The sequence below is a fragment of the Boleophthalmus pectinirostris genome, unplaced genomic scaffold (assembly GCF_026225935.1).
Source record: "Boleophthalmus pectinirostris isolate CB_2022bp ecotype Guang Dong unplaced genomic scaffold, ASM2622593v1 HiC_scaffold_11, whole genome shotgun sequence".
NCBI classification, from domain to species: Eukaryota; Metazoa; Chordata; class Actinopteri; order Gobiiformes; family Gobiidae; genus Boleophthalmus; species Boleophthalmus pectinirostris.
In genome coordinates this window covers 3,017,407-3,045,130 of record NW_026570994.1, presented here as the reverse complement: position 1 = coordinate 3,045,130, position 27,724 = coordinate 3,017,407, and the positions used below count along the sequence as shown (strand labels likewise).

At 43.2% G+C, this 27,724-nt stretch overlaps 2 protein-coding genes across 2 annotated transcripts in view; one reads left to right on the top strand and one right to left on the bottom strand.

The window, feature by feature from the left end:
- Positions 1–3,513: 3,513 nt before the first annotated feature.
- LOC110162203 (eIF5-mimic protein 2-A) lies at positions 3,514–9,658 on the top strand. The gene is made up of 12 exons (XM_020927067.2): positions 3,514–3,613; positions 5,024–5,097; positions 5,164–5,340; positions 5,425–5,519; positions 5,845–5,910; positions 6,310–6,445; positions 7,040–7,149; positions 7,223–7,393; positions 7,650–7,796; positions 8,390–8,528; positions 8,879–9,001; positions 9,137–9,658. The coding sequence occupies exons 2-12, from the start codon at positions 5,034–5,036 to the stop codon at positions 9,166–9,168; spliced, it is 1,260 nt and encodes a 419-aa protein (XP_020782726.1). The 5' UTR covers positions 3,514–3,613; positions 5,024–5,033; the 3' UTR covers positions 9,169–9,658.
- A 2,581-nt stretch (positions 9,659–12,239) lies between these two features.
- Positions 12,240–27,724, bottom strand: part of si:ch211-246m6.5 (von Willebrand factor D and EGF domain-containing protein) — a 55,851-nt gene continuing 40,366 nt past the window's right edge. Inside the window, exons 20-33 of the mRNA XM_055166622.1 lie at positions 27,262–27,639; positions 26,130–26,294; positions 25,723–26,012; positions 23,674–24,757; positions 22,607–22,702; positions 22,375–22,470; positions 22,179–22,274; positions 21,636–21,731; positions 19,319–19,414; positions 19,147–19,242; positions 16,404–16,499; positions 15,951–16,046; positions 14,670–14,767; positions 12,240–12,416 (exon numbers count right to left, since the gene is read on the bottom strand). Coding sequence (XP_055022597.1) covers positions 12,372–12,416; positions 14,670–14,767; positions 15,951–16,046; positions 16,404–16,499; positions 19,147–19,242; positions 19,319–19,414; positions 21,636–21,731; positions 22,179–22,274; positions 22,375–22,470; positions 22,607–22,702; positions 23,674–24,757; positions 25,723–26,012; positions 26,130–26,294; positions 27,262–27,639 — 2,828 coding nt within the window. The 3' untranslated portion in view covers positions 12,240–12,371. The remainder of the gene's footprint in view (positions 12,417–14,669; positions 14,768–15,950; positions 16,047–16,403; positions 16,500–19,146; positions 19,243–19,318; positions 19,415–21,635; positions 21,732–22,178; positions 22,275–22,374; positions 22,471–22,606; positions 22,703–23,673; positions 24,758–25,722; positions 26,013–26,129; positions 26,295–27,261; positions 27,640–27,724) is intronic.

Sequence of the window (27,724 nt, the reverse complement as noted above, 5' to 3'; positions counted from 1 at the left end):
AACTGAAAACACTCTACCACCACCTTGTGATGTCATGATGTATTACAGGAAGTGCTGAGCTGCGTTTTTAAACACACATATCCACCTTCACTAGAATCATTTGGGTGATTTCAAAATGGCCAATCTATTGTAAACAAAAGGTAAAGGATAGCTGCTAACTTGAAAACTACTGTTCATGACATCACAAGGTGGAACAGCATTTTGAGTTTTGGAGATATAGCCAGATTAACAATAAAGAGTTACTCAAACATGTGCGAATGAAATAAAACTTAACTCCAGGTCTGTTTTTGATGAGATAACAACATTCTAACATGACTAAAATCTTACAAGACCCTGTTTATTTATTTATTTATGTATTGCTGTTGGGTTGAGACAGTCTAACCATTTGTGTCAAACAGGTTAAATTTAACTGGATACATTTCAGTCAAACTAACAACTACCTAACAAACTGAATCTATGTTAAAACCTGGATGACAGTTATGAAATAGATCTTACCAAGGTTTCTTACCTCATCTTGTGTTGTTCAGGCTCCATGTCTCCACCATCTCTGTCCACAATGTGAAGCCCAGAAGTCCAGAAGAGAGCTGCAGAGATCATCATATCATATTGTCAGCGTAAGCTTTTTTACGAGTGCAATCAAACGTTATAGTGCAGTGGATTGTCAAAGGTCCACTGTCTCTTACAGGAAGTATGTGACCAGCTTTTTCAAATCAAACCCTCTGACTGATGAATGTAATGTGACAGTAAAGAATATGCAAAAAGTTTTATTTCGACACTTTCAAAGTGCATCGTGTAACTTTTCTGATGGAGGGGCCATGAAATACTTTTCTCTATGGAGTTGTTATTACTTTGTTTTGAATGTTGGCTTTAATCCATTCTATCTTAAAACCAAACCAGACCAAGATACAGGTCAGATCTGTGGAGAGGGGACCCCACTCACAGTCAGATTGTCTGTTTTTCCAGGTGGTTTTGAGCTATAAAACCACCTGTAATTGAATAAATGTAAACTAGAGCGGTTTAATGTCACACTCTGGAAGTGTCTACACCAGGGGTGGGGAAACTATGGCCCGGGGGCCATATGCGGCCCTTTAAACTTTTTAATCCAGTCCGCCAAACTTGAATAATAATAATAATGATTTTCAGTGTTTTAAGTAATTTAAATAAATAGTTAATACCGTGGGACTTGAAAGACAGATATTTTGTCGTAATGCTTTGTAATAAATTTCAATTATGGGATATTTCAATAATGTAACATTGTAATTGTCATTTTTTTCTCTTATGAGGTGGATTACCAAAAAACACCATTTATCTGCTCCTGATCCGGCCCTTCCGTTAAATTTAGAACCCTTTGTGGCCCACAAGTCAAAAATTTTGCCCACCCCTGCTCTAGACAGAGCAGACAAAACATTACACAGCGCATACTTTAAAAGAGAGAGAAAACTGCACAAAACAGAACTACACAGCTCTCTTTAAGGTTTATGGTAGGTAAGTAAGTGTGTTTTTATTTATATAACGCTTTTCACAGACATATGTCACAAAGAAAATTTACAGATCATTATTCATTCACTCCAAACCCGGTGGTGCCAATCTGTGCCATCAGCCCCTCCGACCACCACCATCACACACACTCACACACACACCACTTTCATACTAGGCAATGTGGGTGAAGTGCCTCGCCTAAGGACCCAACAACAGTTTTTTATTTATTTATTTTATTCTCAACTGGCGCCCCCTTGTGGCACTTGCTTTTCCCAGTGTCTCCCATCCATGCACTGACCAGGCCTGGCCTTGCTGAGCTTCTGAGATCTGACGGGATCAGGCTTTGACAAGCCCGTATGATTAAAAATAAATAAATAAAAATGACTGAGTAAATTTGTAGTAAATTTAGATTATAAAATGTGGGGTAAATCATCAAAATCTGCCATAGATATCGGCCCAAAAGTTTAAAAATATGTGTATTGACCATCGACTTATCTGGATACTGAACAATCGGCATCAGTGTCGGCCATGAAAAAAAAAAAAACTCAAACACTCAAATTGTATCTTATTTACAGTAAACTCCTGGGACTACCTATCCAAGAAAACCATACCAACCATTATTTGCATATCAAAAAGCAAAATCAGCCTCTGAAAACTCTACTAGACCATGTTTCCATAGAATCATCATTCACAAATGTCAACAGAACTGAAGAGTAGGTTGCCTGTCTGGCACTGGTCAAAATCCAACGATAACCAAAAAGTGTAGCCTTTCCCAAAATACAGAGGATGGACCACTATCAAGTTCTGAGGCCCAAGACCCAACTGAAATAATGAAATGAGGATTCAGGCAGAAGGACAAGAGGACTTACCCCAGATCGGTGCGTTGGTCGGGGGTTATCTCGTCTCGAAGCCTCTCGAAGAACCTGAGTCCACTTTTGCGTCTGCTTACAGTAAGTGAAGTCATAAAAGTTAATACATCACCAATACAGCCCCGTAATAATATGACGTGATAGGACAATAACATGAACTTGAATCTCTCCTGATGCTTGTAACTGCATGTTGTTGTCAATCAGTCCTGGGAACCTGTCACTTTGCTGGTTCACAAAAATAAAGTCCATTTTATATTTGCTAATGTGTGCATTTCACCATAGAGATCCTTGTAGAACACCCCCAGAGTGATGTTGCTGCAAAGTATCAATTCACACAGGACACAAAACTATTCAGAAAGTTAAACAAAAGGTTAACCAAAACCTAAAACGCTCTTCTAGGTTAAAATATAAACAGTGGCCAGGTTTTTAAACATATCTAAAAGACACGAACATGCGTATAGTAGTTAAACTCTAGTGCCTTTCTCCTCATGGCTCTGCAGAGTCAGCACACCCTCCAGTGGTGAGAACAGCACATCCATAATGTAGGTGACTTATTTTCAAAGATCACTTATTACTGTACATATTTCAAACACATGATACAGTGTTTTCATTTTTATTTCTTTGATTTCATTTCTTCTTTTTTTTCAATTCTAGTCTTTTTTTTTTTTTGTAACTGTAAGAGATGCAACTCACTTAACCCTTTTTTGTCCAATCCAAAAAAAAAAAAAAAAAAAAAAGGCCATGGAGGGCCACAGACTGATTACAGACTGAGTACAGTGACTATTCAAAATCTGAACCTCATCTTTACTCCCTCAGTTATGGTTTTGTTGATTTTGATGTTTTGATGTTTTATGGTTCATTTTCCAAAACCTGCAGAACAATGTAGGCTGCTGTTTATGTTATGAGCCGGTTTACCTGGAAGCCTCAGGGCCAAGACATTTAGTCTGAGGATCGCATCTGGATCCCGGGCCATAGTTTGGACATGCCAGCCATAGATGTTAGACTATGACAACTTCATGTTGTATTGTCTCTTTGTAGGTATTGGTTTTGATAATACTGAGTCTTTGTTGCTGTGACTTCTCTGAGCAGTTCTGGAGAGTTTGGCTCGGGTTGGTTCGGTTTGTTGTCAGTGCAGGCGCGGGCGGGCGGGAATATGACGCATGCTCGGTGCGCTCGGTTGAAGGTCCCTTTTTTGCTCGCCTCGGCCGCAGTCACACTCGTCTCTCTCCGTTAAGCTTCACCGACGATCTATCTGCTTCTTTTCGGTGAGTCCGGAGCCGCACACCGCGGGCCCCTCTCCGGGCCCCTCACCGGGCCCGTAGACTGCTCACTTTAAACCTCGTTATACCGTTTCTCTTCCCAAAAGTCTCGTTTGACGCGTTTTCTCCGCGGCCATGGACGCGAGTTAGCCTGTTAGCTGTTAGCATGTAGCACGTTAGCACGGGAGTGTTGTGACACTTGAGGGGTTTTGTTGTCCTGCGCCTCCCGCGGGGTGACACGTGTGACCCCAGCGCCCGGTACTGCCCCTAATGCCTCTTGTTTGTCATGAATGACTTAAATAGGATGTAAAACGTGGCTGGTTTACAGCGGGCCTGACCAGCAGCCGGCACCAGGCGCATGGGCAGGCCGGAGCTAAGTGATGCTAGCGCACAGCTGTGCCAGCTACAGAGACAGACACAGAGACAGACACAGAGCCAGCCAGAGAGACACAGAGCCAGCCAGAGAGACACAGAGAGAGCCGGCATGGACCGTGGATGTGCGGTGTCGAACGGGGGTGTGTGGATGTGCGGTGTGGACCGTGTGGATGTGCGGTGTGGACGGACTAGAGATGTCCGTGTGTCTGTGACCCGGATGCCCTGGTGTGAGGAGCCTGGTTCAAGGGCTGTTGTCTTTGTTTTGGTGGAGAATGGGGCATTGTCACTCAGCCTTTTGGCCTATTCATACTAACAACATTTCACCTATAGCTTAAAGGTGCATTAAGGAACTTTTCTGGTGAAGTCTGCCACCTGCCTGTCTCTTTGGAGACGTTATTATCATGTTACTATTTGTTCAGTTGTTTGTGTCATTGAAAATGATGTAAAAACCTACATGCTGTTTGTGTGTGTGTGTGTGTGTATGTGTATTTGTGTGTGTGTGTGTGTGTGTTAGCATCAGCATCAGCCTCTTTATAGATCTGACTTGTTACTTGGCCTGTGTGTCTCATAGGAGATAGATTTGCTATCGTGTGTCATTGTCCATGCAAAACAATACAACAACTAAAAGTACAGATAGAAGTTCAAGTAAAGTGTCACAATTATGTTTCAACTTTAAAGTGAAAGTGCTGAAGTACTTTTATTTCTGATGTTTTGCAGAGTAAATTGTATTTCACACACATTTTGGGAATATTATGAGTCAGATGAACTGGTCTTGACAAAGTCTTGACCATCATCAGAAGTATATCCAATCTGTGTTGTTCATTCTCTCCACCTGTTGCCATTCCTGCTGATTTCAAACCTTATGGTCAAATGTGTGTCCAAAATGTAGTGCAGAAGAAGGTACAGATTGTCTGATATAATGAAGTACCTGTACCTAAAACTTACATTACAGTAGTACAGTACTTTTGTTTAGTACTTTGACTTGTCTGTTGTTGTCGCCTTCCATGTCCCTCATGTACTGTAACTGTGCTGTCTCTGCAGGGTGTCTTTTATGAATAATCAAAAGCAGCAAAAGCCGACGCTAACAGGCCAGCGTTTCAAAACGAGGAAAAGAGGTGCGTCTTCTCTGACTGACTGTATTGTGTGGCCTGTACTTTGAATAACAAATGCTCTTTGTGCAGATGAAAAGGAGAGGTTTGACCCTACTCAGTTTCAAGAAAGTATTGTACAAGGCTTGAATCAAACTGGCACTGATTTGGAGGCGGTTGCGAAGTTCCTTGATGCCTCTGGTGCCAAACTCGACTACCGGCGGTATGCAGAGACACTCTTTGACATCCTGGTGGCTGGTGGTATGCTGGGTAAGTTTCACTCTTGTGTTCGCTACAATATGGCTTATGCTCTTGCTTTATTTACCGTCTGTGGGATGTGTTGTCCCTGTGCAGCCCCAGGAGGGACTCTGTCTGATGACATGACCCGAACTGAGTTCTGCCTCTTCACGGCACAAGAAGATCTTGAGACAATGCAAGCATATGCTCAGGTAAGGCCAGTCCTAACCCTGCGACTCAACCCAAACGAGACTCATGCAGTTCATTGTACATTCACTGTTTTCATTAGTGTTTTGGTTCTTAAGACAATTATCCAAACTATAATATACAGAAATATTGCACATGATGATCACTTTTAGAATTGTTAAAAGGCTATATGGGTGATATTTGATTTGTTAACCATGTATGGGCATACACTTGGGCATAGAGATGGGGCAAATTTATGAAATTAAAACTGAAATCTTCCTTTAGCTCATTTAAGTCCATTAACTACCCCTTTCGTCCAGCTTTCCTTCACTTTTGTTTGTGTGTGTGCAGGTTTTTAACAAGCTGATCAGGCGCTACAAATACTTGGAGAAGGGTTTTGAAGAAGAGATCAAGAAGGTGAGTGAGTTGTATTAGTTTTCCACCTGGTGTCCTGTACAGATGTCCCTCTGTCTGCCTTCAGTGTGCCTGTGCAGTGCTTTCTGTTCATTCACTCCTCATGATGCAGCCTTATTGAAGTGTTGACTCTGGTACAACATTTATGATGTTGTGGACAGGCTCACAAAATAGGACATATTCACCTGTCACCATCCTTACTGTGTCCACTATAAATAAGACTCTTTGTTTTAGTCTCAGTATTTGTCTGCACATTTGATTTGCCCTGGTGGATCATGGTCTGGTTCATTCCTACATTTAGTTTTTGACAACAGTTACCAATGTGATGTGGAAGCACCTCCTCCTTTAAAGTTGTAAATAAATGAGAACAGCCTTACTAAACATATTCCCCTTTGTGTGCAGTTACTGCTGTTCCTCAAAGGGTTCACAGAGTCTGAGCGCAACAAGCTAGCCATGCTGACAGGGATCCTCCTGGCCAACGGCAGCATCTCCGCCTCCATCCTGAGCAGTCTCTTCAACGAGAATCTGGTCAAAGAGGGTGGGTCCTACACTATTCATATGGTACTATTAGGGATGCACCCATGTAGCTGCAAGGTATTAGCTGATATTCATGACTGTGTAATATCGGTATTGGCTAAAATATAATTTGGCCCATATTGCTCTTTAGTAATGAAAGGGTTTAACCCTGACATCCCTTCGCTGAGGCAGGAGGAAAACAGCTCTGTGGGCAGAGCATAGAAGAATATAACCACAGGATGGAGTCATGCTGCTGCTGTACTCTTGACATGGATAAAAGCTTAAAGCCTGCTCAGTTAAAGACCCAGTAAGGACACAGTTACAGGCTTTTAAAGATTAGACATGTTTTACACAATGTTTTCACTAAATAATTGGCAACTTGCTGCAATCACAATGTTTGATTTCATTTGACTAGTTTCCCTCCTAGTTCATTTCAATTGTTAAATGAAGGGGAAGAATATAGAAATAATATCGGTTATCGGCGCAAGCTTCTCCCAGTGTATCACTATTAGCCTAAAATGTAGTAACTACAGATGCACAGATAGACAAGTTACTACACATTACTGTTGGTTAGTTACATGTGACTAAACTCTGACCTGCGTGTCTGCTCCTACAGGTGTCTCTGCTGCTTTCGCTGTCAAACTTTTCAAATCCTGGATCAATGAGAAGGACATCAACTCTGTAGCTGCCAGTCTGCGCAAAGTGGGCATGGACAACCGGCTCATGGTGAGCTCCAGTGCAGTGACCTGCCGTCTGATACACTCCTATGCTAACTGATAAACGCTCATGTTTGTGACAGGAACTGTTCCCTGCCAACAAGAGGAGCTGTGAGCATTTCTCTAAGTACTTTAATGAGGCTGGTCTGAAGGAGATCTCTGACTTCGCCCGCAATCAGCAGTCCATCGGAGCTCGCAAAGAGCTGCAGAAGGAGCTCCAGGAGCAGATGGCCCGGAGCGACCCCATCAAGGAGGTGAACAACAGTGCTTTGATTTTAATGTAGCACTTAAGGCTAACTAAAGCCATCTGCTTCTAAGACCTTTACACTTTCACTCCCTCAGAGCATGACCTGGGCTAACCTAGTATTTGAGCGTAGAGCTGCGTAAAGCCCAACCATGAATCAACATGGACTAAGGCTGGCCCATTTATTGCCCTTAAATCCCCAAAGAGTTTTTGAAATGCACTAAAAGTTTCATGTCTGAGATGTTTTTTGTGTGCTCTGCTTTCAGATTATCGCCTACACCAGAGATGAGATGAAGAAGGCAGGGCTGTCAGAGCAGACCATAATCGGCATCATCTGGAGCAGTGTGATGAGCTCTGTGGAGTGGAACAAGAAGGAGGAGCTGGTCACTGAACAAGCCATCAAACACTTGAAGGTTGGATACTGTGTTTTTAACCTCTTACTCTGTGTTCACCTGTTGGCCCATTCATGGTGCACTCACTCAGATCAGTCACATAACTCTTTTTCTTCACTAAGACGACTTTAAAAACACACCTTCATCCTCAAAGTGCTGCACTTGTGCAAACTGGTTGAATGGCCCTGGATACAAAAGTGTTCTACCCCTCAGTGTCCCACAGGGGGAGCCAGAGAGCCATCACTCACACTGTGGACATGATATGGATGTCCCGGTCTCTCCTGAGCCCTGTTCAAACCCTCCTTACAGTTAGCTGTAAGATTCTGCACATGCCTTCTTTACCCACACTATAATTCTTCATAAACATTTAAAAACAGGACAAATCTGATGTGATGCAGTAGCTGCATTAGCAGGATGCACACTGATTATGTTGTGATGTTGCTCTGAAGGTGGAGTGAATTGGCACTGAGAGCAAAGGGAAGAGAGACTTGGTATTAAAAACAAAAGTGAAACTTTAAGTTAACATGTAGTTGTTATTTTCGATGAATATAGCATTTTACAGTGAAAAGTGAGCATGTGCGTGTAACTGACTTTCTGGCTGTGTTTTCCCACAGCAATACAGCCCTCTGCTGAAGGCGTTCACCTCACAGAGCCAGTCGGAGCTCAGCCTGCTGCTGAAGATCCAAGAGTACTGCTACGACAACATCCACTTCATGAAGGCCTTTCAGAAGATCGTGGTACTGCTCTACAAAGGTACATGTCGGCTTACCCTCACCATTCACCTGACCTGGGCGCAGTTTACTCCAGAGTTTACTCCAGAGTTTACTCCAGAGTTTACTCCAGAGTTTACTCCAGAGTTTACTCCAGAGTTTACTCCAGAGTTTACTCCAGAGTTTACTCCAGAGTTTACTCCAGAGTTTTATATGAGGGGTAGTTTTCAGTACAGTAAATTCTATAGAAGTTTTAAATCATAGCTGTGGTTTGGTTTCTGGGTTGTTTTAAAAATACAGACTGTTTAAAGTGGCACTGAATGAAGGCGTCACAAATCAAATGAAGCGTTTGAAATGCCCACCCTACACAAGAAACCTGTGTTGTGCCCACAGCCGACGTCCTCAGTGAAGAGGCCATTCTCAAGTGGTACTCTGAGGCCCACCTGGCCAAGGGCAAGAGCGTTTTCCTGGAGCAGATGAAGAAGTTTGTGGAGTGGCTCAAAAACGCCGAGGAAGGTAATGTATCCCTCTGTCATGTGATCATCTCTAATGTGAACAGGTGGAGAACCCAGACCTAATCTTCTGTCCTCTGTGTCCTCTGTGTCCTCTGTGTCCTCTCTGTCTCTCTGTCTGTGTGTCCTGTGTGTGCAGAGTCGGAGTCTGAGGAAGAGGAGGCAGACTAGTCCAGAGCCACACGTGTGTTGTGGTTGTATTTGCAGCAGGAGCAGTAGAATGTTCCACCTTATTTCTCTTCTACCTCTGCTCTGTCCCCCACGACCCACATGACACCCACATGACACCCACACGACACCCACACAATGAGCATTCCCCCAGCGAACCCTGGCTGAAGGCACAAACAATCCTCCTCCTGTTTTTGGGCGCTCTTATTGCACCGCCTTCAGTCTTTAGTTTGAAAACATTCCATGTGATTTAGGTGACCACAGCTGGCAAAGTCCATCATGGGAGATTCCTTTTGCCAATCAAGTATTCCTGAGCTGTCATTGGCCCCGTTTAGTCCCACTTCTTGTTGTAACGTTGCTGAGCTGCAGTGTCACACACTGTCAGTGTAGAAGAGCCTCCTGCCAGCAAACGCATTACTGTTGGTTTCTACTTTCTTTAACCTGATACAAAACCAATTGACTTTTTTATGAATAAAAAGTTATTAAATCAGAATTTGCATGTGCATTTGTCATTTAATCTGAACATGGATGATATTTTATTACCAAAGGATGGTCTATACAATTTAATATTTGAAAAAGTCGTCACAGTAATATTCGCTGGATTTAAAATGAAATTTAGGTAAAACATTTGGTTGAAAACGTGGTCATGTGAGCTGTGAGTTATTCTGGCAGAAAAGATGGTGGTAAAAATGTTTTTACCAGAGCATTAAAACAACGCACTGGTGAATCAGTGCCTCACGTTTTATTGTACAAAAATACATTCTCTGTCAGCAGCAGTTTGGTGATCCAATGTGCAAAGGTCAGTTTACCTTGTGGAGGTAGGTCAACAGACTGTGAGGTAGGGCTAGTGACCTCACAGACACTAGTCACACTAGACTAGTACTGTACTGTTTGACACAATACTAGTATTACAGTATTCCATTATTCCATTAGTGCAATAACACACTGGCTTCACATTGTACTACACAGCAGCTTTAGTCACATGTTTCCTCATCAAAAACACTTGTGTTCTGCCTGGTGTAGAGGTCTTGATTAGTCTGTGTACTGAGTGCGTGAGAGTGGTGCTGAAACAAGCCCAAAGTCAGTCAGAGGAGAGCCAGTAAAAGTGACAAAGTGACAGCTGCTTAACAGTGCGGGAGTCTGAGTCCAAGGCCGGGGCCGCTCACAGCAGCGCTGACCTCCTCCTCCGGAGCAAACAGGTGTGTGATTGTAAACAAACTTTATTTCCTGAGTGCCCTGGTCAGGCCGGGCCTCCTCTGACCGCTCCTCTCCTCCTCTGACCGCTCCATAGCGGACGTTCCGTTTGACTGAAGGGCCTGTCTGTTTGAGGCGCGCTCAGGACAGAAATAGCTCCGTCAGGTGCAGCTTTACACAAGGTGCCTGGTTACAGCCGAACCAAAACATAGTGCACATCCACAAGGCTCCGAAGTGCTCCAGTCTTCATCAGTTTAATCCATGAGCGCGCACCCCTCACGTGCACATGAGCGCGCATTCCTCACGCCGAGACCGAGTGCGTCCCTCCGTCTCTGAGCTGTGGACAGAGACACACGCATGAGCTCGCTCCGTGCCTGTGCACGCTCTACACTCTGTGGATTGTATGTGTGGATTGTGTTCTGCCATGCTCTCACTGTCAGGGAATGTATCTGTGATATGCTGCGTGTATGGAAGTGAGGACTGACCAGTTTCCTCTGGTTGCTGAGGCAGAAGGTGCAGATGGTTCTCGGGGGCCCGGGGCTCAGGAGGCTCTGGTAGCGCAGACACGGCTGTCCGTCGCGGCAGTCCTCCCCCAGGACCAGCACATTGGCCAGGTGCGAGATGTAGCTGGACGCGAGGCGCAGCGTCTCGATCTTGGAGAGTTTACGGTCCGCGGGTTCGGTGGGAATGAGCGTGCGCAGAGCTGTGAACGCGGTGTTGACGCTGTGCGTCCTGTCCCTCTCCCGCGCGTTTGCCGCCTGTCTCTGTTTGTTGATGCCGGACAGAGCCGCGCGTCTGCCGCTTCCGCCGCTGCGTCTCCGCCTGACCGGACCCTCGGCCGCAGCGGGCTCCCTGCGGGGGGATTCCACACTCGACTTCCCGTCGGAACAGTCGCTGCTCGGGTCCGGGTCCAGCTCCAGGTCTGAGCCGCAGTGCGTGGACTTCATCCTGCCGCTCCTCCCGCTCTGTGGCCGGCTGCTACACATCACTTTATCCTCTGATCCAAAATAGTAGCAGGGCCAGCAGCTGCTCCTGATCCGGTGACCGAGGAGCGCTCCCGGGCCTGGCGCGCACACATACCTCTATGAGGCTAATGAAGGAGCAGAGAGAGGCCCGTGCGCAGAAGGAGCAGGACAGGTGGATCTGGAGAGAGGAGGGGCCCCTGGAGCGAGGAGGGGCCCCTGGAGCAGACCAGTGTGAAAGATTGGCTTAAACTAAATAGCCTGCAACAGAATACTGGTATAGGCTGCACTGTCATATGATAGGCCAGCTTATAAAGAAACTAGCCTACTTTTGGGTTTGAGTTGAATCAGCCAGAATTAGGCCTATCATGATTATTTCCACCAGAGGGCGCAAAAACCTAATGGTGAAACCCAACTGCCCAACTCCCGAGCTTCAGCTGGAAAAACGGAAGGTCATACCGAAGAAGGTAACATTAGTTTTTTTTTTTTTTTTTTTTTTCAGTTTAGAGAGGTAAGAACAGCTCGAGAAGACAATCATAAGAAAGTAATAATACATTTAATAGTTTATTACAAAACAAAATAATGAAACCAAACGTGCACATTTTACAGACATGTCTTATATACAGAACAAGAACATTTGTGACAACGGAATAAATATAATCTCAAAGTCTGCAGCAGATGAAATCCTATAATCCTCTCTCCAGTGAGCAGATTTATGATGGGGACAGATGAGCAGAGGAAGAGGAGAGGGTCAGAGGAAGAGGAGGGGGTCAGACTGACTCATAATTTATACAGTCCATTTCAGTAGTTCTAGTTCATATTTCAGCAGTAGGCTTCCGTTGTGGTGATCTGACGTGTCCTCCAGCTCAACGTTAAACTACGGGCGGTTTATAATGTTGTGAAGTCACATGGACGCAGTATACTTAAAGTGCAGGTTTCTTACTCCACTGGTAGATTGTGAAATGGCCCGGGAGATTTCCATGGAGGTTTGTCGGTGAAAAGGCCCAGCGGTGTGTGGTGGTGTCGCTTCAGGCCTGTGGGGGGCGCTCTTCACTGCCTCTGGTCCACAGTGGAGGAGCCGTGAGCAGAGGCGAGCTGGAAGAAAGACACGTGAAAATCAGAGAAGACTTTGGAACAGTGCGTCATCTAGAAGTGCGACGAGAGCGATTCTAGAGCCCACCCACTCAGCACCCAATCTAGTCTAAACCAGAACAGACACATTCTAGTCATGGCAGATTCTAGACTAGACCTTTTTTTTTTTTAAGACTTGACAGATCCTGGACAACTCTGTTTCTAGACCAGACTGATTCTCGTCCTGACCTATTCTAATCTTGACTGATTCTAGACTATAAAGGTTCTAAATGAGAACAATTCTAGACTAGATGAATTTGACACTGACTGATTCTAAACCAGGCCCATTCTGGATCAGACCAACTCTAGACCAGACTCATTCTAGATATCAACCATTCTAGTCCTACACATGACAGATTCTAGACTAGATTAATTCCACACTGACCCATCCTAGGCATGGCCAATTCTACACTACAAAAGATTCTAAACCAGAGCAAATCTAGACAAACCAGTTCTAGAAGAGATTAATTCTACGCTGATCAACTCCAAAACCAGACCGATTCTGGATCAGACCTAATGTAGACCAGAGTGATTCTAGACATGAACAATTTTAGACCAGTCCAGTTCTAGACCAGACTGATTCTAGTCTTGACCGAGTCTAGACAAACCCTTTCTAGACCAGAACCATTTTGGACCACAAAGGCTCAAGACCAGAACAACTCTAGACGTCACTGGTTCTAGACAGGCCTATTCTAGACCAGACTTGTTTTAGACTAGGTTAATTCTGCACTGACTGATTCTAGACCCAAACATTTTCAAAACCAAACTGATTCAAGACCAGAGCGACTCTAGACCAGACTGATTCTAGACCCAAACAGATTCCAAACTGAACTGTTTCAAAACCAGAGCGACTATAGGTCTGACAGATTCTAGACCCAAACACATTCTAAACCAAACTGTTTCAAGACCAGTGCACCTGTAGACCACCAGACTGATTGTAGACCCAGACAGTTTCTAAACTGTTTCAAGTCCAAAGCGACTGACTCTAGATGTGAGAGATGCCGCACTAGCCTCATCTATCCCCAAGGCCCTTTTTGACAAACCCTCTGAAAAATCCATACAATTATTCTGCACAAGTTTATAATTTCAAAAACAATATCCAGACGCAGCCAATAGATGATTGATGATGATTGATAGACAATCTGATGCCAGTCTGTGCCAGTTCAGACTGAGTGACATCACAATAAATCGATTATATATGATTCACTTTACATAACTCAAAACAGGAAATGTAAATCAAAGAAGCAACATGTGTGCGAGGAGTGAAAGAACACTGTGTTAAAAAGTTGCTTTGACCTCAATATTGTGAGTGTTCTTTTGATCCAGCATCTGTGCATCGATTTGAGACCTATCGATTTTTTTCTGTTGTACATTCCGATCAGTGAAAGAATCCAATAACACCATGTTTCTCACATGTGTGGAGTGAAGGAACAGACACACCATGTACATCACATTCTCAACGCAAACTACATGAAGACCAACTCTGATCAGCCCTATACAAGTCCAGATAAATGTTACCCACACACTAATCAAAACTAGAATCAAAACTAGATCTATCTGGAACAGTGCGGCATCTAGAAGTGCGACGAGAGCCATTCTAGAGCCCACCCATTCAGCACCTAATCTAGTCTAAACCAGAACAGACACATTCGAGATGTGACCCATTTTATAGACATGACAGATTGTAGACCAGATCCGTTCTAGACAAGGCAGGTTCGTCATTAGAGTAATTCTACTCTGACCTATTCTAAACCAGACCAATTCTAGATAAGACTGAACTTTGATTCTGACCTTTTTTTTTTTTTAAGACCTGACTGATTCTAGACAAGGCTGATTCAAGACGATTACATCGACCCATTCTCGACCGGACCGATTCTAGACAAGACTGAACTTCGCTACTGACCAGTTTGGTTTTGTTTTTATCTGACAGTTTCTAGACCAGACTGATTCTGGGCCTGACCGATTCTAGTCTTGACTGATTCGAGACTATAAAGATTCTAAACTAGAATCAAAACGAGATATATTTGAGCAGGTATTGAGGTCATAGAACAAACTGAACCTATTGGACTTTTTTAGTACCGATACTTGTTCAAATGAGTATCTAGTTTCGATATTAGTTTCAGTATTGACAACCCAAGTTAGTATCAAGCATTATTTCTCAAAGCATTAAGTGTTTGAGGTTTTGGTTTGGAAACAGCTCTGTCACGGTGGTCTTACCCGGGTCCGGCACACAGCTCCGCGGGCTCCGGGGGGACAGGCGCACACTCCAGGCCGGACACATCGCGCTCCAAACAGACACTTCTGCTCACAGACGGCTGGGGGAACACAAGCACACCTTTAGACACTGTCCCAGTCCCTTTGCTTTGTCACCAAGTCACTCCCCCTTCAGAGCGCCATCGCAACACAATCAGCATGTGTGCATGTGTGTGTCCTGCTAATGAAACTACTGCACATCGCGTCAGGTTTGTCAAGTTGTTGTGTACACTTTTGGTCTGTGTACCATTTGTTCTTTTGAATTTCAATCAAGAACGAAAAACAATAAAACAGTTTGTAATTTTTCCATTAAAATGGAAAAATGAAAAAAAAAAAAAAAGAAAAGATTTTGACCTCTATTTCCAAGATTTAATTTAAAGTTTAAAGTTTCGGTGACAATTTAAATTTTGACATTTTATTCTCTCTGGTTTATTTGCCCTGGAAGTTCTGCTGCTCAACTATGGATCTATAATAAAACATATTTTTTATTATAGTTTTATGGTGTCAACTGAACAAAGGTCATGGCTGCTACTTGTTTCTCATCATGGAGTTCAACAATTACTTTTTGAGACGCGAAAGTAAACGTGTCGCTATAAAGAAGAGACATGTTTGTTCACAAAATTGCAACAATTTTTCAGGTAAGTCCTTCTAGCAGCAGAACTTCCAGGACAAATAAACCAGAGAGAATAAAATATCAAAGTTGAAATAGTCACCAAGACTGTTTTTTGATTGGTCTTTGAAATAAACTAAAGATGAAACAAACTTTAAATTAAATATTCATAACAGAGGACGAAATCTGTTTTTTTGTTTGTTTGACACTAAAATGGAAAAATGAAAGCACCAACTGTTTTCCCATTTTATTGTTTTTCGTTCTTAACTGAAATTCAAAAGAACAAATGGTACATGGACCAGTTTTTATCATGTTTTTGTATATTTATGTCGTGTGGGACCATGGGTGACGTAGGCTTGTGGGCGGAGCCTTGTACAGAATCTGACAGCTAACAGGAAGAGATTGCTAAATTACTCAAACATGCATGGATGACCTAGAATGATCTAAAACCTCTTCAAGCTTGTTTTTGATGAGAGAACAACGTTATAACATGGCAGAAAAAAAAAAAAATCTACTTTGCATAAAGCCCCCGCTTTAATGAAACAAGTGTGAGTTAAGCAAAAACTGCAGACAGGTACATTAACGTGACTGTATCTCCTTTAAAAACCGTAGACAGGGCAGAGGGTGGTACTCACGGGTCTGGCAGAAGAGTCCAGTCCAGCCCACGGGACAGTGACACGTGTTGGAGCCCACACACTCTCCTCCGTTCAAACACTTCTGCAAACAGCTCGCTGCAAACGTAGCATCACACACTCCCTCAGGTTAGAAAAGACATTATTATCACGGGCCTGTACCCAACTTTTTGCCTTCTAATTTAAGAAAATACCATTTACCCCAAGCAGTTATTTGCAAACCAGTTATTTGTGTTAATGAAATGTATTTAACTTATTTCACTTTATTTAGTTAGATGAAAGTTCAAAGAATGTCTCTGCAGTTTGGACAAAGCTGATGACGTATGCAGACGTATTCCACTTCACAACTTGGCACTACTTTTTCTTTTTTTTAATCCACAAACTGCATCTTAACCTATGTAAAACTCTGATAAATGTTGGCCACAGGTACTATCCCACCTGAGCTGCAGTACTCACGTGTGTCGCAGGTGGCGCCGCTCCATCCCGAGGGACAGTCGCACTGGTTCAGACCCACACAGCGTCCTCCGTTCATACAGCGCGGCTCACACACGTCTGCACAAACACACGCCCCTGTTAGTAGTGATGTCGAGATGAAGCCCCATGAAGCACTGAAGCGTTCCAGCCATTTGCTCGACTCTTGAGCCGATGCTTCAAGGTGCTTCATTTGCTCCACTGCGCCAACAAGAGGCCAAAAAATGTATAACTTCAGAGTGAAAATAGAACATCAACATGATCATCAAGGTTCTGATGGAAAGATTTATACTGAATAAATGAATGATTAAATATTCGAATGTTTGTGATTTCAACATAAAGTGTGAATGTATGAACCTGGAGTCTGTGTTCATGATATAAAGGTCGGGTTAAAAGAAAAAGTAGGAACAAACTGGAGATCAGGATGTAATGTGACTGTGTTTGTGTTACTACTTTATGTCTGTGCTTATGCCACAATAAGGACGGCAAAATAGAACCCGTGTATCATTCGTTCATTTGGTTTTCGATATAAAACCAAAAATAAGAAAATGAAAAAAAGGTTTTCTTCATTATTTGTCTCCAAAACCAAAATGAAAAAACAGATAATGATTAATTTTTTCAGTGTTTGATTTTGTGTCTAAATGAAAAATGGAAAAAAACTGATAACGGCCGTTTCCCGTTTACGTGACTTCCATAACTGTGGTGTCGGACTTTTGCACCGTATACAGACTGAACCAGGACTGATCCAGGTCTGAACCAGGTCCGGGACCAGAGCGGGACCAGAGTGAACTCTGAGGTTTGACTCCGAGCCTCCGCAGGGTCTGAGCCTCAGCTTCGAGCTCTGGCCCTACCGTGGGCTCTGAGCCTCCGGTCTGGTCCCGCTCTGGTCCCGGTCTCAGTCCCGGTCTTGTTCCGGTCTGGTTCAGTCTGTATGTAGTGCAAAAATCCAGCATCGCAGTCACAGAAGTCATGTAAACGGGAAACGGCCATTATCTGTTTTTTCCATTTTTCATTTAAACACAAAATCGAAAACTGAAAAAACAAATCATTATCTGTTTTTTCATTTTGGTTTTGGAGACAAATAATGAAGAAAACATTGTTTTTTCTTTTTCTTCTTTTTGGTTTCATTTTGAAAAACGAATGATACGTGGATTAAATAGGGTCAAATTATTAATTTTTATTTAAAACTATCAATTTCTCCACAGTATTTGGACTCACGACGGTTTCTTTTTTACAGAGAATTTCCCCTGCTTTAAAAAAAACCTTTCACAGCGCACAGATGAAGCAGGCGTGCAGAGAAAAGCCACTTGCCGGCTCCATTGCCAAAAAAATAAAATAAAAATTTCAAATAGAATGTACCAAACTCGCAATAACCCAAAACCAGAAAATGTTTTGGGGGATCCGTTGCGTTTCACTGGCCCTTATGTTTCGAATAACGCCAAATCCGCGAACCACTTCCTGAAGCAGTTACGAGGCTTCGGACGTCATCATTTTTGGCTCCTCCGCCAAATGAAGCGAGCCTCGATACGTGCTTCACAGAAACACCCCCTTCACTACTCGACACAGGCTTCGAAGCCTCGGCACATCTCGTAACATCACTACCTGTTATACTGAATATACTGGACCTGAGCTGGACTATTACATACAGATAATACGAAAGAAAGCAAGCAAGATACTCCGACTCCTCACAGTATCCACCCTTTGCTTTGTGGACAGCACTGCAAACCCTAGTGAGAGATCACTGAACTTCAGGATTGACATCTTCTGAAACTCTGATCAAACTTTTGATCAGAGTTTTATTGAATCTGTTCTTGTATTTTGTATTGTGTGTTGGTTGGGTGCTCTCTCTATGTCCAGTAGAAATCATCTGGCTTGTTTGGTCAAAGTGGCAGATAATGAAATGAAATGAATGAATGAAAATGAAATGTGTGAAAAGAATCCACGTATCATTCGTTCATTTGTTTTTCAAAATAAAACCATAATAGTTTGTTCAGTTTTCGATTTTGTGTTTAAGTGAATAATAGAAAAAAAGGATAATAGCTGTTTCCCGTTTCCGTAACTTAAACTGCGATGCCGGACTGAACCAGGACTAAAATAGGACTAAAACAGGTCTAAAACAGGACTAAAACAGAACTGAGCCAGGACTAAACTAGGTCTAAACTGGTCTCAGTCCTGGTGTCAGTCCCAGTCTCAGTTCCGGTCTGCTCCCAGTCTGCTCCTGGTTTCCTGATCACCCGACAGTCTACGCAGGGGCACCATCGGGCCCATCCCGACACTCCTGGTTCAGTTCTGGTTTAGTCCTGGTTTAGGACTAAGACCAGGACCAGGACTGAGACCAGGACCAGACTGGAACTAGATAGGAATGAGACCAGGACTGAGACCGGGACTGAGACCATGACTGAGACCGGTTTAGTCCTGGTTTAGTCCTGGTTTAGTCCTTATGCGGCACAAAAGCGCTGCAGTTTAAGTCACAGAAACGGGGAACGATCATTATCCGTTTATTCCATTATTCATTTAAACACAAAATCAAAAACTGAAAAAAAATGAATCATTATATTTTTTTTTTTTTCATTTTGGTTTTGGAGACAAATAATGAAGAAAATAGTTGTGTTTTTTTTTATTTTTTGGTTTTATTTTGAAAAATGAATGAACGAATGACACACGGACTGAAAAGGTTTGACTGCTAGTGTGTGTAATAGAAGGTGATGTGTGTCTATATAAAACGGACTTGTCTGGCAGCGTGGTCCTGAGTATCCCAGCGGACAGGAGCAGACGCCGTCCCTCACACACACTCCTCCGTTCTTACAGGGGGGGCTGCACACCGCTGAGGGGACGAGGAGGACACGGTTACACAGCGTCACGTGACCAGAGACCAGACCAAGTGTAGGACTCGAGTTTACCGTTCTGACACTGGGCTCCGTAGAACCCCGGGGGGCAGAGGCAGGTGTCGGCCCGTGCGCACACACCTCCGTTCAGACACACAGGATCACACAGGGCTGGAATACACACACACACCACAGGGGGCAGGAGTGAGCGGGTCGTTTTGTTCACTAAAATGTTGTCGTCACAGTGTTATTCTTATGATCTTTACATACAACTATTATGAATTGATGTTATTAGATTCTTTTTTCAGACCAAGAGTTTGTTTTCATACCTGATAGTTTCATGGTCATGTGATGTTTCTGTGACGTGTCGCCAGTGTTGGGGAGTAACAGATTACATGTACCAGAGTTACATAATCAGAGTACAAATAATGAGTAACTGTATTCAGTTACAGTTACTGTTTCAGTGAGTGGTAATTGGATTACAGTTACTTTGTTGAAATAAATGGATTACATGGCGGTATTTTCCTGTTTTCACATTTTGGGCTAAACCAGATCTAAACCAGGACTAAAACCAGGTCTAAACTAGATCTAAACCAGGTCTAAACCAGGTCTAAACCAGGACTAAAACCAGGTCTAGACCAGAACTAAACCAGTTCTAGACCAGGACTAAACCAGTTCTAAACCAGGACTAAAACCAGTTCTAAACCAGGTCTAAACCAGGTGTAAACCAGGACTAAAACCAGGTCTAAACCAGGACTAAAACCAGGTCTAAACCAGGACTAAACCAGGTCTAAACCAGGACTAAAACCAGGTCTAAACCAGGACTAAAACCAGTTCTAAACCAGGTCTAAACCAGGTCTAAACCAGGTCTAAATCAGGACTAAAACCAGGTCTAAACCAGGTCTAAACCAGGTCTAAAACCAGGTCTAAACCAGGTCTAAACCAGGAATAAAACAGGATTTAACAGGACTAAATCATGCTGTGTGGACGTGTCTCCTCGTCTTCTATCAATAATATTTTTAATCTGGTTCAGTAAAGTCTGGTCTTTTTATTTTCTTTTAGCAGATAAAACTTCTTATGTGAAGATTTCCTCGTCTTTGTTTCTCTACAGAAAATCAAGTAATCCAAAGTATTCAGATTACGTTACTCACTTTAAGTAATTTAATGGATTACGTTACAAACTACATTTTGGGGTATGTAATCTGTAATCTGTAGGGGAATTCATTTGAAAAGTAACACTCCCAAAACTGCGTGTCGCTCAGATGATTTAAACAGGTTTTGGTGCTGTCTTCTAACTGGTGGAGGCAGGACGACAGCGCCACCTGCAGTCCCACTTCCTCAGGACAGTATCCCAGGTGTGTGAGAGTAAAAAAGCCCCTCGTCCTGGTTTATCGTCCCGTGGGCACGTTTCTGTATTTCGATTGCCTCTTTAATCCAGAGACAGTGTTTGTTTTCCTCTGTTCCAGTGATGTTTGCTCAGTCCCAGTCTAGAATGATGTTCTCTCTTTTACAGTGTCACAAATGGATGATTTGACTTGTTCCTGTTCTGCTTTGTGTTTTGTTGCTCATGTTTCGCCTTCACAGTTTTCTTCTCACATTCTGTCCTATGTTCCCTCCCAGTTTCCCCGATGTGTGTTTTAGTTCATGACATGCAGGTTATTTCTTTTATGACATTCCATTTATGTTCCAGTTCTGTTTTGTCTTTTGGGTGGGTGAGTAATTGCATTTTGATTGAGTTTTCTGTACGGGTCCCATGAGGTTCATTTGGTCTTCAGATATTTTGTTATTAGGTTCTTTTTTCAGACCAAGAGTTAGTTTTTCATACTGGACAGTTTGGACTGCTCTCTGTGGTCTTCCTCAGACTGGTCTCGTGATGTTCCTGTGATTTAAACAGGTTTTGGCGCCGTCTTCATACTAGTGGAGCCAAAATGACCATCTGCAATCTGACTTTCTCAGGACAGTATCTCAGCAACATCACAGCAACATCACGTGACCAGTCTGAGGAAGAGCACAGAGAGCAGTCCAAACTGTCACTTATGAAAAACTAACTCTTGGTCTGAAAAAAGAACTTCACTGGTGTTCACACACCTGGGATTCTGTCCTGAGGAAGTGGGACTGTAGGTGGCGCTGTCGTCCTGCCTCCACCAGTAGGAAGACAGCACCAAAACCTGTTTAAATCAGCTGAGTGACATGTCACATCAACATCACATGACCACACTGTGGAAGAGTGCTAGTGAGCAGTCCAAACTGTCAGGGATGAAAACAAACTCTTGGTCTGAAAAAAAAAAACTAATAACATAAATTATTGGAAGACTAAGATTAGACTAAAACTAAGATTATATTTGTGTATTCAGGGTTTTTGAGTCCTCTCTGTGTACTCTGTATAACTCACCGCTCTCACAGGACGGTCCAGTCCACCCAGGGGCACACTCACACCTGTCCGGAGAAACACAGCGCCCCCCGTGGTGACAGTGCTGACTACACACCACTGTCAGGAAACAGAGAGAGAGAGTTAACAACGTGAAGAGGATCAGTGTGTGTGTGTGTGTGTGTGTGTGTGTGTGTACTAGTATCTATGACTTAATATATGACTAGTGTTGTGACTTTAAAGAGGAGTTATTACACTTCTATGACATATTAACATTACATAAATAAATACAGACATAATAGAGATATTACCTTTTAATGTTTTTGCATAATACCACCTCATTCATTTTAGAATACTTAAATAATTTACATCTACAATTAGGCAAATAACTAATAACTACTAGTTTTAGGCTAGACTTCATTTTTTGTTTGTCCTTCAGAGACTATTTGAAGTTTTTTGGTATAAATATATTTACTGAAATCTGTATTTTCTTGAATGTGAGTTACCAAATTTATCATAAAACATTCTGAGTATAGAGCAGCACACTAAACTCTGTGTCCCACTCACTTGTTTCACAACGAGGTCCAACAAAGCCAACGGGACAGGAGCAGGTCTGAGGTCCCACACAGGAGCCCCCGTTTTCACATGGCAGTCTGCACATGGCTGCACACACACACACACACACACACACACAGAGCACATAATCGCACTGGTGCTTAAACTCATCACAACTTCTGATGCACATGAAGCAGAGCAGACCTACCCTCCTCACAGCTCTCTCCATGAAAACCTCTGGGACACCGGCACACACCCGGGGCAATGCACACGCCGCCATTCACACAGACAGGGGCACACACGGCTGCAGCACAGGGGTTAGAGCACATCAGTGTCCTGCAGTCATATTCTTACATAATCACCACACTATGTCCTTACATGGGGACAATTCTGTAATGTCCTCAGATATGTCAGGTGCGGTTACCTGGTGCGGTTCTCACCTGTCTCACAGCTGGGTCCGGTGTACCCTGTCTTACAGCGGCAGGTGTTGGGAGCTGCACACTCCATGTTCCTCCCACATGAGTGTCTGCAAACAGCTGAAAGAGAAGAGAGTTTAAAGCAGCTCTGCTTTTGTACAAGTCTCTCTGTGGTCTAACACCAAAACCTGGACAGTTTTCCTGAAGAAGTTCGACAGGCCTGTTGTGACAACGTTTAAATTCAGGTTCAAAGTGATTCTGTTTAGTCATTACTGAAAGGTTGTCTTTGAATGTTCATTTTAACATGATTAATTATGTTTTAATTTGTACATACTGTGATTTTAATGTTCTTATTTGTAAAGCACAAGTATGTTTTGTACCAGTTGTGCTATAGAAATAAACTTGCCTGGCCACATGAGTATGATTTGTCCCACAGTCAGGTCTATCTGATATATTTACTGAGATCACTGAACAGAAAACCCAGACAACTTTGATCTTCTATCTATGATCTCACCCAGGGCTGGGCAATTCTTTTTTTTCCATGAGCCACATGAGAAACTGAAAATATTGTAGAGGGCCAAAATGCTTAACTCAAATCTGCATAATATTAATTATATTTAATTACAAAAAAGCAGTAAATATCATTGTTTTGATGAGTTGATCAGACTGGAAAGAGTTTATGTTCGGACTAAACAATGAAAAATGAGGCTGCCTTACAACATATGTCATTAAAAAAACACCTCTAAAGTAAAAGCAGTGCAGCTTTAGTTCATGCATGAGGTCAAATGATAAAATATGTTTATTTTTTTTATTCCAAATGATCTTAAACAGGCTGGTCAGAGTCGACCACTCGCCTGGAAGATGTACAATGTCCAGGTCTGACCTGACATAATGTCTCATGTAGTCTCAGTAACATCAGTGATGCATTCAAAGTAGATTGGGATGTGTAACACTCTGAATTGATTTTTTAGTTTATATTCTGTGATTGGCCCAGTCTCCAGCCCATTGGAGCCTGCCGAGATGGATGCTCAAAAAGTACTGTGAGAATTAACCTTTCATGCACAAACATCAACATAATCGTCATTCCATACCTCTACACGTCTGACCATCTCCAATGTATCCGACGGGACACCTGAGGCACTGGAAGCTCCCATCTGAGGCGTCCACACACTGCACTCCGGAAAAACAGGGCTGATCCGCACAGGTGAGACCCCCCCTGCTGACCGCCCCGCTGACCCTTCTGCTGACCCCTCTGCTGACCAACGAGGTGCCGCGATCTTTAGTGGTCACGGGGAACAGAGGCAGGTACGACTCCGCACTGTAAACAGACGATTCATCTTCTCCATCTGCTGAAAACTCCACCTGCTGAGAGCTGTCCGAGGACTGGGACAAGGACAAGGCAGAGAGGGCCGCGGTCAGGGGCCTAACCGGCTGTGAGGGGGTCTGTGGGAGAACTTTTAGAGATGCGTAAGGTTGTGGAGGGGTGTGGAGATGATCAGACCAGGATCTAGAAGTCTGTATGGAGGTCCGTGGATGTATTGTCAGGGGTGAGCGTAAAAGCTTCATCTGAGTTGTTAGCGGTTGCTTTGGTGTCTGCTGTTTCTCTATCTGCACTCTGGGAGGTTCATGATCTTCTCTCAGGTCTTCTGTCAGGGCTTGAGGTGGTTGAAGAGGGGTATGGAGGTGATCAGACCAGGATCTAGAAGTCTCGATGGAGGTTTGTAGATAGATTGTTAAGGGCGACTGCAGAAGCTTCGTCTGAGTTGTTAGCGGTTGCGGCGGCGTATGATGTTTCTCTATCTGTGCTCTGGGTGGTGGAGGATCTTTTCGAAGGTCTTCTGTCAGGGGTTGTGGTGGTTGAAGGGGGGTATGCAAGCGATTAGACACAGATCTGGTAGTCTGCAGTGGGGTCCGTGGTTGCACTGTCAGGGGACTTGGTGGCTGTGCAGGGGTCCGGAGGTCTGTCAGGGCTCTCGGTTGGTGAGAATCCTGCCATGAGTTTTCAGTCAGGGCTCTTGGTGGCTGCAGGGGCGTCTGGTGGGATTTGGTCTGAGGTGTGGAAGGCTTTGGGGGGGTTTGTAGGGGCTTCGTCTGTGGTCTGGGGGCCTGTGGAGGTGTTGTGTGCTTGGCTGCGGTTTCCAGTGGTTTGGGCAAAAGAGCGTTTGGATGGATTATCTGAAAGAAACCATTACAAAATATTTTAATCTTTAGTGTTAATTTTTTTTTATGGTCAACATTTTATAAAATAAATGTTAAAGTTTTAGTTCATGAAAATGACCAATGCTAACTGAACTGTGATCAGGTGTATGTGTTTGCTTCATGAGACATGAGATTTTTCTTGGATGTTGAGGTTGATTATGCTCTGGTTTGGGGCTTTGGGATTTAAAGACATTTAAAAGAAATTTAACTCTTTATTTTTATTTATTTTATTTTGGATTGGCCAATGAGAGGCGTCATCTCTTCTTCTTAGGGCCTTTTACTTGGATCTAGTATTCTCTTCCAGGTAAAAAAAAATTTTAAAAATCTGTGCTGTGTTTGCTCAGTCCTTTTTATTTCTGTCATGAAAGGTATAATACTCCCTACAACAGAAGCACAGTCAGATTAGACTGGAATAGACTAGAATAGACAACAGCAATTATAATGTCTTAAGGGTTTACAACTTCCCAGTATGGCAATATTTAAAATTTAAATGTCTTATTTTATTTTATTTTATTTTTTTCCTGGTTGGAAATCATGACGTCCCACTAGAGATATTCACAACTGTAACCGAGCACTCATGTTGTACAGTAGAAAAAAACTCCTCTGTGCACAGAGATTAATATTTAACAAATAGAATTATAAGCAAACACCTTTATGTTATTAAAATAATATTTAAAGTAGTTGTGGTCAACTTTTGGAGAGAGTTCTGCCTAGTATGATGTCATCAGTACAGAATCCTTTAAAATAGAAAACACTCTACTTCTTGTTGCAGTTCATTTTTCAACAAAATGTTCCACTTTTTGTGCAAGTAGCTTCTTGATTTGTGTAAAACTATAAATTAAATATAACAGGTACTATCCTGCCAACTTAAGTCAAAATTAGAGCTTCACCAAACCTGTCACACACACTTTAAATCGATAAAATTCTCTGACAGTTCTCACCTCCTCTGTGCTGGTGCCGCTGTCTGTGATGTGAGGCCTCAGGTCGGGGCCTTGTGCAGTGACCTGAGCTGATGTGTTGGTTGTTTGGGCCAGTCCCACCTCTCTCCTCCCAGTGCCCCCTCCCCTCGCGGGCATCAGCCAGGGGACGTTGGTCCTGTGGAGTCTGGAGGAGGTGTGGGACAGGTGTCTGTGTCTGTGGGGCAGAGTGGGCAGGTGCAGCAGGGACACTCGGCTCGGCTGGTCCTGTCCGGACGGTCCAGGTTTGAGAGTGTGTGGGACAGGTTTGGGTCCTAAAAGATACAAGAATGTGACTTTTCACAATAGTTTTACATTTTCATATTTATATATAAATAATATGCTTTTTGAAGCATAATTTTTTTGGTGAGGGTTAAATCATAAGAACTCACCTGCTTTGGGATCTTTAACACACACACGGCCGTTGCCATGGAGACCCGGGGGGCAGCGGCCGCACACATAGCCCACGTGAGGCGGTCTGCGGTCAATGCACTGCACGCCGGGGAAGCAGGGGCGACTGGAACAGCTCGCAGACACGTTCATAGAGGAGCTGGAGCCTGAGATGGAGAAATACTAGAGTCAATCCAACCATCCACCACAAGCACAGAGAAAATGTTGAGTGTTATAATACACTGCACGGAGTCCCTCAGGGCTGTGTGCTAGACCCTCTCCTCTTCATACTGCACACATTTTTAATCTAATCCTTGAAGCTGAAATAAAATAGTAAAATCTGTTTTCCCTCAAAAAAGTGTGTTGTAAAAGCAGAACTTTGTGAAAACAATCAGATGGATAGATGTGGTCTTACTCTAATTAGAAAACATTTTATTTATTGCAGACTTGATGACTATTTGACGCTTTGGGATGACAGCTGATTGGCTGCGTGGACCACCCTGCTTCACTTTTTCTGTTCTAAAGTTGAGCTAGTGACTAAATAATCTACACATGTGCATGCTGTGCCAGTGGTTTGTGAGAGCTCAGGACTAGTTACATAGATACATACTTCATTTTCACTGTTGGAAACCCCAGCTTTAAGTTTGCAGACGGCATGCTGGTAACAACACTCCCTCCCATCAATGACAATGTCAAAGATTTGTATTTCAATGTGCTCTCAGAACTTTGTCAATGTTTGAAATGTCAACTTGTGAATTATGTATGTTGCAAATCCTATCATAGTATTGATCAGAATAATAGGCTCTGTTCACAATGAAATCTGGCAGAGGATTTTGCCAAGTTGCACTAAAATCACTAAATCCTAGATAGATAAGGCTATGGACAGAGAGCTGTGGGTGGATGTCACTGACAACATGTTAAATGTTTTACAAATGAAGAGTCACCAGGAAACACTTTTGTGTATAGAAAGCGAGATCTTTCTGTGTCAGTGCTAGTGCTGCCAAACTGACAATTGGAGACATTTCACAAAGTTGTTCATGTTGACTTCAGATGCCAAGGCAATGGCACTTAACTAGATTAGGATTGACTGTTTGCATGTTATACTAAACACCACTAGGGGATCTTTACACTTACCCACAGCAGGTCCACGTAGTCCTGATGTCCGCTGAGTTTCCTGAGGGATAATATTGTTGAATTCCTTTGTAGAAACTTCTCCAGGCTTCAGTTTATCTCCTTTATCCCTGGTTACGCCGATGAAGGTTTGTTGTATCTTCTCTGAATAGTTGGATTTAGTTACAGACACATTTTTGGTTCTTGCTTCTTTTTGAATCTGACTGTGTGCTTCTGGACTCTTCTCCCTAGAGGTGAGTGGCGCTCTGTGGATGCTCTGGACGGGGGTGCTCAGGACGGGGGTGTTAAGGCGTCTGGAGGGTGGAAGGAGGACATGTGGTCTTCTGAGGACAGTCGTCTGAGGAGCAGGTGTGGAGTGGACAGAGGCCGACTTCACGTCAGCTGAGAACAGAAGACATGGACTTCATGTGTGGACCTCGTTCAAGTAGAGTGAGAGTTGTGCAAAAGACTCACAGAAGTGTGTTTT

Bases quoted from the DNA above. Each gene is read 5' to 3' on its own strand.
- LOC110162203 (XM_020927067.2), top strand. From the start codon at position 5,034: ATGAATAATCAAAAGCAGCAAAAGCCGACGCTAACAGGCCAGCGTTTC. The intron at 6,446-7,039 runs GTGGGTCCTACA...CTGCTCCTACAG, and splicing joins CGAGAATCTGGTCAAAGAGG to GTGTCTCTGCTGCTTTCGCT. The intron at 7,797-8,389 runs GTTGGATACTGT...GTTTTCCCACAG, and splicing joins AAGCCATCAAACACTTGAAG to CAATACAGCCCTCTGCTGAA.